We start from the raw sequence: 12,170 nt of genomic DNA on the forward strand, positions 1-12,170 counted from the left end.
TAGCCTGTCGCTTTTGGCCATGCCGAAAATGAGATCGAAATGAGCTTGTGATACTCCGTATACATGCCGAAGGACTTATCACATTTGTCAGATGTTGACGTGCCTTTCTGTAACCTTTTTGTTCCTGATGCTCCTAATGTGGAAGTGCGCTGTACGACATGATGCCCAAACTCTGCCCAAACACAAAACAGCGATTTAGCGCTGCATTTCTTTGAATGGCTTCTTGGTTTTCCAAAATGTCACAATTTGTCGTATCCATTACGTTAATACTACATGTGTCAACAATTGGAGATACTAATACTGACACTTCACTTGGGTGATAACATCTTCTAGCTAGTTAAGTAACCTGCTTCACAATATTAACTAGCAAGACGCCACCACTCTTCTCACCAGCGCATTCGTGGAGATGAATCAGCCGATAGCCTTCCCGCAGCCGGTCAAGTCGGATGCAGGCCCATGCAGCCAATGGATCCCGACCGATCTCGTCGTCCTTGATCTTGATCCTAAAAAAGAAAGCAGATCGAGTCAGTGGCTTGTTCATACATAATGCTTGCATCTTAGAATGTGAAACGCAATATGGGGCAGTGTGCATGATAGTGGGGGTGATGCTAGGGAAAGCTACAGGCCGCCTTGCTGAGCCCAAGTCCAGATAATGCATCGTGTTACCAAGGGGGAAGCCCGGAAGAAGCAAATACCAAGCCCGGTCGTCATGTTTATGTGATGCGGGAAAGTGCATGCGTTCTTTGACGGGTATCACAATGCAGTGTTTATGCCTGCATACTCGAAAACGGACTCATGTGACGGAAGGTAGAAAGGCAGCAAGGGGAAATCTCATAGAGCAAGGAAGAGGACAAAGCCCGACGGAAATTGCTCGATACATCGATGTAAGCAAGAAATCGAAAAGAAAGACTAACCGTAGGAAACTCAGCTCCTCAATTATCCCCGTCACGGTCGGGAACTCCAATTTCTGGCCCTTAAAGTCTGGGTTCCGACCCGAAGAACTCTTAGTACACCGTCTGTAGCTGCTCTTCTCTGTGTCAGAGCTGGCGTCATCCTGGTCCGGGGTAACATCGCCTTCGGGTTCTTCGACGTGCAGCTGGCAGTTCACATAGGGTTTGAATCCCCTCTCACTGTGGTCGCCCAGTGGCAGAGAGAGATCCTGCGCGGCGTATATCTCAATTGAGAGGGTCAAGTTGCGGCGCTCGATAACATCTGTCGGAGAACCTTTGCTACTTCGGTACCCAGGGGGCTTCAGTCGCCAGCCGTGGGTTCCGACAAACATTCCGTGATTGAGCATCATGCCCTTATCGAGGTTCTGCCAGTTCAATGCTACCAGCTGAGCACCACGCCGCCAGTAGAATGTTGGATCAAGGTTTGATGAAGTGACTCGGAATGCGTACGGGTAGATACGCATCATAGATGTTCTGTTATGTTCGAACAAAGCATCGCGATGGGTGACATGGGCTTCTCGCGCTGCTTTCTCTGAGAGCGAGAACACATGGAGAGGGACTTTGGCCTCTGTTAACCAAATTAGCATCGTCGTCATGGCTGTATTTTGCAATAATGATGCATACCAGGTTGATCGAAATGACTGAAATGATACGCGCGAGTATAAACTGCCAACTTGGCTAGAGCGTCAAGGATCTTTGATGGCTTCGGCGGCTGCTGCCCCGAGGGCTTATCATCGGATTGCTGCGGCGTCAGAGCTTCTCCCTCCGGTTTCTCGTCCTCGGCACTGAATGGAGTACATTTGCTCTTGATCAAGATCTTCTTCCTCAGGTCAGCTAGCGAGGGAAGTTTCCCATCATCTGGAGGAGCATCCACAAGAAATCCTTTCCATGCCTCCAACATTATGTCAACCATTGTCTGTTGCTGCTCAAGAGACGCATGGACCTCGAGACTAATGACCAGTGGAAGATCACTGGCAACAAATGCACTGTCCCGGATCGCATAACAGATTTCACGGAATGTAGTTCCCTTGGTTAGGGTATGGCCATGCAGAACACGAGGCTCAGCAGTAACAGGCATGTGGCTCGTTGCGGTCTCTTCGCCCGATGGTCGCTGGGGTGACTTGACGGATTTACGACGAAGGACGCCACCAAGTTTAGCTTCCAATCTCGACGAGAATGACTCTTTCTGTTCTTTACCGGGCTTTTCTTGGCGACTCTCCCCACCTTTCGTCTTCTCTTCTGTCTCCGAATCACTGCTGCTACTGTCGCTATCTCCCTCGCTGTCGCTTGAGTTCGGGGTGTCCGATTCTCCATCCCAGACATCAATCTCGACGGACCTGCAGCCGCGGAGGAGGACCTGTTGGAGCATGAGTCAAACATAAATTCCAGGTCTTAGGAGGTTATAACATTCATGGAACGTAAATGGTAGGGCCATTCTTCAAAGTATTCAACTCACAGATGTATAGGCACTAGCAGCAGCGTCACTGTACAGCTGATTACCCGTCAAATAAGTGTTGTGGCTTGACGAGATGAAGTAATCTGAAATGGGCGCAGAAAGGTCGAGGGCTTCTTCTAGTGCCATCGCAGACGAGTTCGCGTCCTTCATGTATGCACGAAAGGCGTCCAGAGAAGCCAAAACGTCGGCAACTGGCTCGGAAGAAGTTGCAACGGTAGTGTCATGTTGCATTTCTTGGAGAAAGTAGTTGGTAGTTGGAGCATATGCCTCAACAGACTTGTAGATCTTCTGGATATGATCGTCCAAAGATGGGTGGAATTTGTCCACGGTGTATGACGGTGTCTCAGGTGGCTCGTGGAGTACTAGATGTTTAGCATGGTCCACGAGAGCCTCGACTTTCTCCATTTTGCACTGTCGTATTGTTGGTAGGCTATTCTGTTCCGGCGGGGAGTATGCTAGGAGATACAACCTTATGGATGTTGGGTAAGTGGAGGGGTAGGGTTATTGGCAAAAGATTGCCCCGCTTGTTTCAGTGGTGCCAGTTATGTGTGAACTTAGATCGAATAGAACATCAATGTATCACGATGTAGAAATGACATGTCGTGGATGTCAGGAGAAAATCCTAAAGTGACCCGTGCGTCCAACTCCCCACTGCCAACGTGGTGCCCCTCTGCCTATACCATCGTAGAGTGCGCTTTCAACTTTCAACTTTCAAGTGTCCAAATGAATGCCTGATATATTTATTTTTAGTTCGAGCATGAGCATGGCTTGTATAGGAAATATGGATTTGTTCAATATTATCTCCATAGCTTCATAGCTTCATAGCTTCATAGCTTCATATCCTCGCACGAACCATGAAAGTATCGGATTAATAGCAAGGCCATTAACCATTAGCTATTGTCTATTAGTTATTATCTGTTAATGAAAGACCAAAAAGCCTTCTTATCAGCAACCTCGTATTATTCCCTGTGTTTCTAAATCCCGTTTCAGCTGATAAATCAAAGGCCCCCGCTCCCGAGGTCGGTCTGTTATATATGTGTACATAAAATAGAACGGCCTCCCAACAATCTGGACAGTTATTTCAAGTTTAACTCTAAGGATATATAAGTTACATACAAGTACACAATGACTGAATCTAACATTCATTTCTTCGATCTCCTATCAGACCTACCCGGTACGGAGCAGCCCCCATGTTCGATGACTCTACAAACAAACCTCTAACCCAACCAGGCCCTTCCAAGTCATGGTCTCCCAACACCCTTCGGACCAGAATGGTCCTTAACTTTAAGGGAATTCCCTACACCCAAAGTTGGGTATCATACCCCGACATTGCTCCTTTACTCAAGGCCCATGGCGTCCCACCTGCCAAGTCAGGGACACCTTACACATTGCCAGCAATCAGCCATAAGGGGTCGATAACGAGCAACCCTGACGGTGTGCTCATGGATTCCGATCCGATCGCCATGTACATTGACAAGCTGTACCCGTCGCCCCCGCTCTTCCCCTCCGGCGATGCAAGCTACTCGCTCATGGTCGCCGTGCTGAAGATAGTGAGTTTGATGTCACCGAGTTACAGGTCGCTGGTCATTCCCAACGTTCCATCTGGACTGGATGAGCGCGGGCGGGAGTACTTTATCCGGACGCGCACTGTGGCTTTCGGGAAGCCGCTTGCTGAGGTTAGACCGACGGATGAGGCAGAGTTGCTTGCCTTGTGGCAGATTGTTGAGAAGGAGGCCGAGGCGCTGATCAAGATGCTGAAGGGCAAGGAAGGGAAGCAGGGGCCCTTTTTGGAGGGTGAGAAGGCTGGCTATGCGGATATGATTCTCGCTTCAATTCTGGCTTGGTTCCAGCGCTTTGACAAGGGTACTTTTGACAAGATGCTTGGTCTTGGAGAGGGGGAGTTCAAAACGCTTTATGAAGCTTGTTTGCCCTGGCTTGAAGGGCAGGGGGAGGAGAAGGATTGGCCGATTCCCCAGTAAGTGATATACCTCGACTTTCTCAGCGATGGGGGTGGCTGTTCGGGATACTCCGCAACGAGCTTAGATCTAAGACAAGTATCATTTGATATATAGCACAATCGAAAAACAAATCAATGTAATAATACATCCCGGATGCTCCAAAGAGCCCGGTCTATCCAATATCCAACAGTATTGAGGCGGTTCTGGGCGCCCTGCGACACAAACCCAACAAGAAAAGTACAATCGCTTTCATGTGTTCCACTCGAATTGACATAACACGAGATTACAGACCGCGGAGGAAGTTGGACTCCTTGATGGCCTTCCGCCTGGCATCGCGTGCACTCTTGATAATCTCCGAGCGCTGCTCGAAGCCTTCGGTGGCATCGGCCATGGCATCTGCTGAAGGAGCGTCGCGGTTGTAGGGTGCAGGGGTGATATCGTGAGCGTGGTGGTGAGCGGGGATCTTAGCGGCGAGGGGGCCAGTACGGGCGGCTAGCTTCTTTTCATAACGCTTTCGTTGCTTCTTGTTCAAGGCTGCGACAGGGTAAGCATCTTAAGAAAAACCGGAAATCCAGGAGATAGCTTACTGCTTGGGTCAACACCACCCTGCTTAGTCTTTGCGTCCTTGGTGGCATCTCCCAGGAGGTTCCATAGCCAATCTGGGTACTCAGAATCCTCCTTAGCGAAGACATCCGGCTTGTTCTTGAAGTAGTTGAGTCCGTTCAATTTGGTTCCAGCCGGGCAGCTGCTCGGTGGGCGTACGACAGTGGGTTTTGTTGAAGCTCCGGGGTTGGCATCGGTGTGGACACCTTCGGGGGTGCTCAAAGGCTGAGAAACGCCGGGGGTAGCGGAGGAGATGGCGGACGGGGTTGTGAGGTCGCCGACCGTGGGTTGGCGGGGGGGAGGGCGGAGAAGGAGTAGCAGCCACAGGAGAGTTGTTATCACTGCTATATGAGCGGAATTGGCTGCGAACTAGAGGCAGCTGGCGTGCGCATGCTGAAGCCGTCCGGATCACTGGCTGCTGGTTGAATCGGAACAACATCGTCGTGCGGCAGCTTTTGCAGATCATTGTGACGGGATAAATCAGAGAAAGATGGAGAATAGTCTAGGACAGTATTGAAAGGTTCAAGAGAAGCCCTGGACGACGATGAATCCCAATCGCGTTGAAGATGCAATAAGACACGCGCGGAGACAGAGCCGTCGCAGAAAACTGCGGCCATATTTGATGCCAAGACGGAGATGAGTCACGTGATACTCAAGCATATAACAATATGCGTACGTCAGCTTCATTTCTTGCAGCAAGGCACTGATGTTCGTAGATTATATTTGTGGCAAATTAATATCTTCAGTACACTACGACTCCTAATATTTCTTGTCCTGACGTCGTCACCCACGCCGATTTTGTCCAGACGTAATATCATACATCACGTGATGACACACATCTCACCCAGTGAACATCTACTTCTCGGTTACCTCAGAGAACACCTGCTACAAATTCAAAGGATCAAATGCAACTTTTGTTCAATTCGCATATTGCGAGAAAGCGACATGTATAAACGACTCTGTACACACAAATGGGAAAACGTCACACGGACCGACCTCGTGAGTAATGCAACCCTAATCAACATGCTAAAAAGACAAGAAAACAGACAATGACCATACTAGAACACATGCTTCCAAAGCGTCATTGTTCCAGTGAGTAGGTATATTAAGAACACGTGAGAAAGCAAACAAAACACAATTATGGTATTGGACCAACAGTACGAGGACCGCGCTATGAAGACAGACCACTGACATCCAAGAAGTTGCAGATGTCCCGGCATGCATCCTTCAGGCTTTTTTCTGTCTTCCATTGAAGCTCTTCCGTTGACCGGTCGACGACCGCAACGCAGGCTCCAACATCACCTTCGCGACGTGGCGCAGCACGCCGGGGAATGGGCTTCTCAATAACAGACTCCATAGTGCTGACCACATCCATCACGGAATTTCCCCTTCCAGTTCCGAGGTTGAATGTGCGGAAATTCTCTGTCAGCTTGCCCTCGTTGGCCGAACTGAGCGCGGCAATATGCCCACGAGCCAGATCACTAACGTGGATGAAGTCACGGACGGCAGTGCCATCTTCTGTTTCCCAATCTGTCCCAAACATCGCGAGTTCGGGATACTGGCCGGTCATGACTTTGACAACGACGGGAAGCAGGTTTGTTGGTGCCTGTCTTGGGTCTTCGCCCAAAAGACCGGAAGAATCACAGCCAACGGGATTGAAATAGCGAAGTGCAACGATAGTCCATTCGGGGTCTGATGCGGCTAGGTCGGCCAGGATGGTTTCACAAATCCATTTTGTGCGTCCATATGGGTTGGTGATTCCAGTGCATCCAGGTTGGATGGATTGTTGTGAGCCTTCGTGATCTGTGTACAACTCTTCCTTGTGAACACACAGTTCCTCTTTCAATGGAAGACCCGAGGTTGCGAGAGTTCCGTATACCGTGGCTGAAGACGAGAAGATGAAGGTCTTGATGCCGAAGTCTCCAAGTGTTGTGGCAAAGTCGACAAGGCCGCTAACATTGTTGGAGTAATACTTCAGTGGCTTCCGAATGCTCTCCTCCACCGCTTTATACGCCGCGAAGTGGATGACTCCGGCGATTCCCGACTTGGGAGTTCCCCACCTGGATGGGAGCTGGTACTCTTCAAGCAGTGGCCGAAGAGCTTTGGTGTCCCGATAATCGTGTGCATGCAATCGGAGAGATGGCATTTTCGTGCCATTCTCCTCGTGGTGCTTCTTAGCCAACAGGCTGATACGGTCAAAAACATTCTCGAATGCGTTGCTAAGGTTGTCGATCACAATAACGTTATAGTTTGCCTTGAGTAGCTCAAGCGTGGTGTGACTGCCAATAAAGCCAAGACCACCAGTGACAAGAATGTGGCTTTGCAAAGGGATTCTGCGCAACAAGTCATGGAGATTGTCGAATGGATCCCCAGCCTCTGTTGCAGGAGTGTCGAGGGCGATAGGAGATTGCACAGGACTGCTTGCATCGGACCTTTGGGGGCTGTCCGATCTCGAAGAGGAAAATGACGTTGGCTCAATCATGATGGAAAGTCGACAATAAAATGATAGGTAAGTTATGCCACCACTTCAAACAATGAGAGAAAATGTTTTATGCTATTATATGACCAAGACTGAGATATCCTATTCTTCGGTGGGCCCTTAACCAAGGTTTTATACAAAACAAGCGAGGTACTTGCGTTGGCTCACTCGGATTCTCTGTTTGAGTTCATCTATTATGCCATCCCTCCTTGGCGAATGAGGGTCTAGCACAGTGCCCCCGGCAAAAATAGAAAAAGAAACAAAAGGAACAAGCATAAGCGGAATAAAAAAATCACAAAGGGAGCGCTAGAGGGGGCAGTAGGCATAACCTGGAACAGAACCATCGGGCAGGATGCCCCTTGGTGGGCCAGACATGCGGCTGGGCCTATATCATTTTGTACCTCCAAATGCCCTAAGTACGGAGTATGTCTCTACCTGTAAGTTAGGGCCTCCGCTCAAGCTAGTATAATAATGGAATTATTGTTTTTTTATTTTTTTTACTTTATATCATTTTTTTCTAAAAAAAATATTAATATTTTCGTATTTTCTTTCTATTTCCAACGTCTCAGCCAAGACCCTTTCTGCATATGGTCGAGGCCCCAGATTCATTTTTCGCCGGAGAGACACTCAGCCTAAGGTCGTGTTGAACAGCAAGTTCTTTCGATGTGTATTTTTTTCTTTTTTAGTTGGCCACCCGTCTTTAGAAACTTCTTGCTCATATGTAACCGGTAGTGCTCGCGAACCCACTTTCTTCATTTCGTCTTTCTTTCTGTAGCCAATATGTCCGACCCCGAAAAACACGTGAGCAAGCGGACATGTCTTAAGTCGAAGCGCTCTCGTTTCATCTTGGCAATCGTGGTTCTAATTGTGATTATTGTGGCTGTTGTTCCCTCTGTTGTCGTTACTACTCTTAAGAAAAATAACATGGGTCCCAAAGCGAAGGTCTTTGTTCCACTCTACGTGTACCCTGCTCCTGAGGCGTGGGCTCCGCTGGAAAATGTGTATGTTTCTATCCCTTTCCATCTCAATTCCCTTTCCCTCCCAGTTACTGGATTGCTTTCTATCCCGGCCGGTAGCCCGCCACAGGCATTATGCCGCGCCGTTCGGGCGTCAAACCATACCATCACATACAGCTACTGAACGCCACAGGATATCTACCCACCCCGATGTCAACTTTACTGTCGTAATCAATCCAGGAAACGGCCCAGGGCCTGACTCCCTCCCGGATGGCAATTACACCCGTGAGATCCCAAAGCTCACTGCTTACGCAAATGTGCGTCTTTTGGGCTATGTGTATACCTCATACGGAAAGCGCAACGTTTCTGCTGTTCGCAAGGATATCCAAACCTATGCCGACTGGCCGACTAATTCCTCCAACCCGAACCTGGCGGTCCGCGGAATCTTCTTCGATGAAACACCTCAGCAATACGAAGCTCAAACCTTGACGTATTTGCAAGGGCTGACGGACTTTGTTAAGGACCTTAAGGATCTTGGTCCCGATCAATTTGTGAGTATTGCAATTCTTCCGAAACTGTATTCCCTTCCCCATACCATACATCCCCTGTCCCGCATCATCTTAGACCTGGTTTTTTTTGTCTCTTTATTGTTTTATCCAGTTTTGCCTTTTTAATTCCCTCGGTTACTATTCCCATGTCACTTGAGCCACAAGATGGCCTTATTGACTTTTATCCCAACACCACATATTCCATCCCAACCTGTATCATAATGGTTTCCCCTTCTGGGATACATAGGCGAAGTCCATTGAGCTAACTAAAACTATCAGGTTGTCCATAATCCCGGCGCTGTTCCCGATTCTCGGTACCTAGCAACAGCTGATTCAACCGTTGTATTCGAAGCTGCCTACACTACGTTCCAGGAACGGCAAGGCGCCAAGCTGTTCACCAATATTGCGGACAGCAATCGTACCCAACTATGTGCCATAGTTCACTCCGTGCCTGATGAGATCGAGGGCAAGGCCCTCCGCAGTCTGGTCAAGCAGGTGCGGCAGGTCGCGGATGAGGTGTACATCACCCATCTTAGCACGGACTATTATGCCTCCTTCGGTGCCAAGTGGACTGAGTTCGTCGATCTGATGGCAGCTTAAGCTTTTGAATTTCTCTCTTTAAATTACTTGCTTCGGTACGATGTGCACTGGTGAGATAAATTGGGCTGAGCGAGTTTGTGCACATATTCTTTTTGGTATAGCTAGCATGTTTTCGGTTTTCACTCATTTTGTTTTATGATTTTACGAGTTGATTTTTAGATTACCTAGTCCATTTAAATTTTCATGATCTGCGGCAAAATGTGAAATGAAAATTTTTCTCTTCTGCTTTCTATCCTGTCAATGCACAATTGATCCGTCTTTGTTAGAGGTGAGCTATACTTTTGAGGTCAAGGTGGAGTCCACGAGTGGAGAATACGTGTATGGTAGTAATTTTCAGTTGGGGGTTTTTTTTCTTTCCTTTTTTTCGTATCAAGAATAAGATACAGTAATACATGCCACTACGCCCCAACAGTAATTTATTCGGACCACTAACGAACTACCCGTCAATTGGAACATGTGGCAAACCAAAAGTATGGTTGGGTTGCGGAGCGTAGGGATATATTTAAAACCGGAGAGTGTGTCAGGGCATCCGCTCAATACGAGGTATAAACTAAATGTGGCTCAACCTAATCTGGCATGACTTAGTTTGACTGACGATGTAGAAATGCCAAACACCTTCCTTTCCTGGGTCTTGATCTAGACCAGACTTTTTTCTACAATGTCTCTGAGTTACCGCCCATCCGATCGATATATGAGACCCGCAGGTGGCTCGGAGAAACTCCCAAGATATCTCTATAGGATTGGCCCTCAACTATCTTGGCAGGGCATAACAGCAAGCCACCGTTTCAATTGGCGTGGACGCCATTCTTTATTCAAGACTGGAACATCCTGAGACAAAGTCTAAATTGGTATGCTAAGCCAATTTCTCAGTTAAAGTACAACGTATGATTCAAGTCTTACATAGTGTAAAGTGGTCAAAGACTGAAACAGTAGCGTGGGACATGACCTGAACAACAGATCTCGCTCGGGTATTAACATTTACTATTGGCGTAGGTCATCGCTATAATTTCCAAACTTAGTTTTGCGATACAACGCTGCATTGGAACAGGAATAATGTACTCCGTATGCATGTAGGTTTAACGTGATACAACTGTGGCTATGTCGAGTTACAAACCCGACCTGTCCCATTCCAACGGGGTCATACTCCAGGAACCAGGCCGGCGTGGGATGCTGTTACGCCGAGATATGACACAAAGCCAGCAATTTCAATAAACTACCCACCCGTCCCCATTACCAGTCCCTGACCAGATAGGGAATACTACAGTTGCGGGCAACATTTATCCTTTGTCTGGAGATAATTCTGTACGCATCGTCTGCCTCTAAGGAACCAGGTTCTTCCCTGGTAGCTCGCTGTAAGATGTAGTTTGCGGAACCCATCCTACACACTTCACCCTTGTTCTTCAACTTATGCGTACTATCTTTACTCCGTAACTCGGGTCGTACCCCTGAAGTTGAGCGCCGGTGGTGGCGGTGGCCGAAGCTAGTACCTCGTGGCATGACCGGATATTTCGGAAGCAAAGGGTCTTCGATCGATCTCTTGGCTACATTGCTTCTTGTAGCCGCTGGAGAACTGGACTAATACAGTAGGAGTATTGCCAATCGTTCCTACCATGCGTCGCTGGCTTTTTCTATAGGACCTTGAACTAAAAATGATTTGACTACTTACAAACTGCAACTAGTCGATCGCTGGGCGCTAACAACATAAGTGCCCAAGACCATTGTTTGAGGGAAGTGACGGAGGACGCCGGGGTGGGTTGTGGCTGCGGCACGATCGAGCAGCTATGAACATGCATGGGTGGACACGTCTAAATCTGAACAAATGGCGAACGGTTCTCTGCGCGTGCATCCAGGTTTGAGGTTCAGTTTGCACAGCGTTTGCCATGCAGCTTTTCAAAAACCCACCAATTCAAATCGGGCATCCACATTTTTCGGTGAACGATGGGTCGTGAATAGTCCGATCTTGAATAATTCTCACCTAGTGGGACCACTAGATCGAGTCACTATTCTAAGCGACCCACTATTTTCCCACTTCGGGTGTTAGTTTCCACCACAGGAACCCTAAGCCGTGTCGCAGAGATTTGCGCCGATCGGAGTGAGCATTAATACGAACAAGTGGAGGGAACACATACATAGCCGCCGAGGAACCTAACCACTCATCGCTGGGGTTGCGGTCAGGAACGGGGAGATCCCCTGGGAAAGCCACTCGGGTAACCGATCTTAGCGCCTTTTCATCCCTTGGGTCCTTGCATGTGGTGACCACGCGAGGTGGGCAGCTTCCAAGGTTCGCCTGTTATTGGTAGGCGGGTATATCACACGTGCTATACCGAAAGCAGACATGCACAAAGTGGAAAAAAAGCCACCCCAAAAGTGATGGTGCATTTCTACTGGCTAATTCTGATCAGAAGTGAGAATTGCAACTGGAGACCCAAAGCATTCTCGTGTTCAGCCGTCTTTGTATTGAGATCGACTGTGAGACATGCAAACTTTGTCATGCGATGAAACGAGGTTGAACTATGGTTGGCATTGGAAAAGAAAAGCCGCTAGACTCCATGATTCTTTTTTTTTCAATGAAATAAAACACAATAGGTAAAAATAGTATGACATACCGATGGCGATAAGT

General features: G+C 48.2%; 6 protein-coding genes across 6 annotated transcripts; 2 read left to right on the forward strand and 4 right to left on the reverse strand.

Annotated features, from left to right (window-relative positions):
* Positions 1-337: 337 nt before the first annotated feature.
* Positions 338-2,811, reverse strand: N7487_009945 (putative phosphoinositide-specific phospholipase C; the record flags this gene model as incomplete). Its single annotated transcript, XM_056877675.1, has 4 exons — positions 338-503; positions 915-1,518; positions 1,575-2,307; positions 2,407-2,811. The coding sequence occupies 4 exons, from the start codon at positions 2,809-2,811 to the stop codon at positions 338-340; spliced, it is 1,908 nt and encodes a 635-aa protein (XP_056726255.1).
* A 720-nt stretch (positions 2,812-3,531) lies between these two features.
* On the forward strand, positions 3,532-4,385 carry N7487_009946 (glutathione S-transferase family protein; the record flags this gene model as incomplete). Its single annotated transcript, XM_056877676.1, has 2 exons — positions 3,532-3,580; positions 3,637-4,385. 2 exons carry the CDS (start codon positions 3,532-3,534, stop codon positions 4,383-4,385), a joined length of 798 nt encoding a protein of 265 aa, XP_056726256.1.
* Positions 4,386-4,449: 64 nt separating this feature from the next.
* On the reverse strand, positions 4,450-5,584 carry N7487_009947 (mitochondrial 54S ribosomal protein mL54; the record flags this gene model as incomplete). The annotated part of the gene is made up of 3 exons (XM_056877677.1): positions 4,450-4,898; positions 4,952-5,311; positions 5,338-5,584. The coding sequence occupies 3 exons, from the start codon at positions 5,582-5,584 to the stop codon at positions 4,648-4,650; spliced, it is 858 nt and encodes a 285-aa protein (XP_056726257.1). The 3' UTR covers positions 4,450-4,647.
* A 554-nt stretch (positions 5,585-6,138) lies between these two features.
* Positions 6,139-7,449, reverse strand: N7487_009948 (NAD-dependent epimerase/dehydratase family protein; the record flags this gene model as incomplete). Its single annotated transcript, XM_056877678.1, has 1 exon — positions 6,139-7,449. One exon carries the CDS (start codon positions 7,447-7,449, stop codon positions 6,139-6,141), a length of 1,311 nt encoding a protein of 436 aa, XP_056726258.1.
* A 777-nt stretch (positions 7,450-8,226) lies between these two features.
* N7487_009949 (spherulation-specific family 4 protein) lies at positions 8,227-9,550 on the forward strand (the record flags this gene model as incomplete). Its single annotated transcript, XM_056877679.1, has 3 exons — positions 8,227-8,447; positions 8,596-8,953; positions 9,230-9,550. 3 exons carry the CDS (start codon positions 8,227-8,229, stop codon positions 9,548-9,550), a joined length of 900 nt encoding a protein of 299 aa, XP_056726259.1.
* Positions 9,551-11,030: 1,480 nt separating this feature from the next.
* Positions 11,031-11,269, reverse strand: N7487_009950 (uncharacterized protein; the record flags this gene model as incomplete). Its single annotated transcript, XM_056877680.1, has 2 exons — positions 11,031-11,178; positions 11,217-11,269. 2 exons carry the CDS (start codon positions 11,267-11,269, stop codon positions 11,031-11,033), a joined length of 201 nt encoding a protein of 66 aa, XP_056726260.1.
* Between the last annotated feature and the right edge of the window lie 901 nt (positions 11,270-12,170).

Source organism: Penicillium crustosum (genome assembly GCF_028827405.1).
Source record: "Penicillium crustosum strain IBT 35664 chromosome Unknown utg000004l_segment0_segment0, whole genome shotgun sequence".
Classification (NCBI taxonomy): Eukaryota; Fungi; Ascomycota; class Eurotiomycetes; order Eurotiales; family Aspergillaceae; genus Penicillium; species Penicillium crustosum.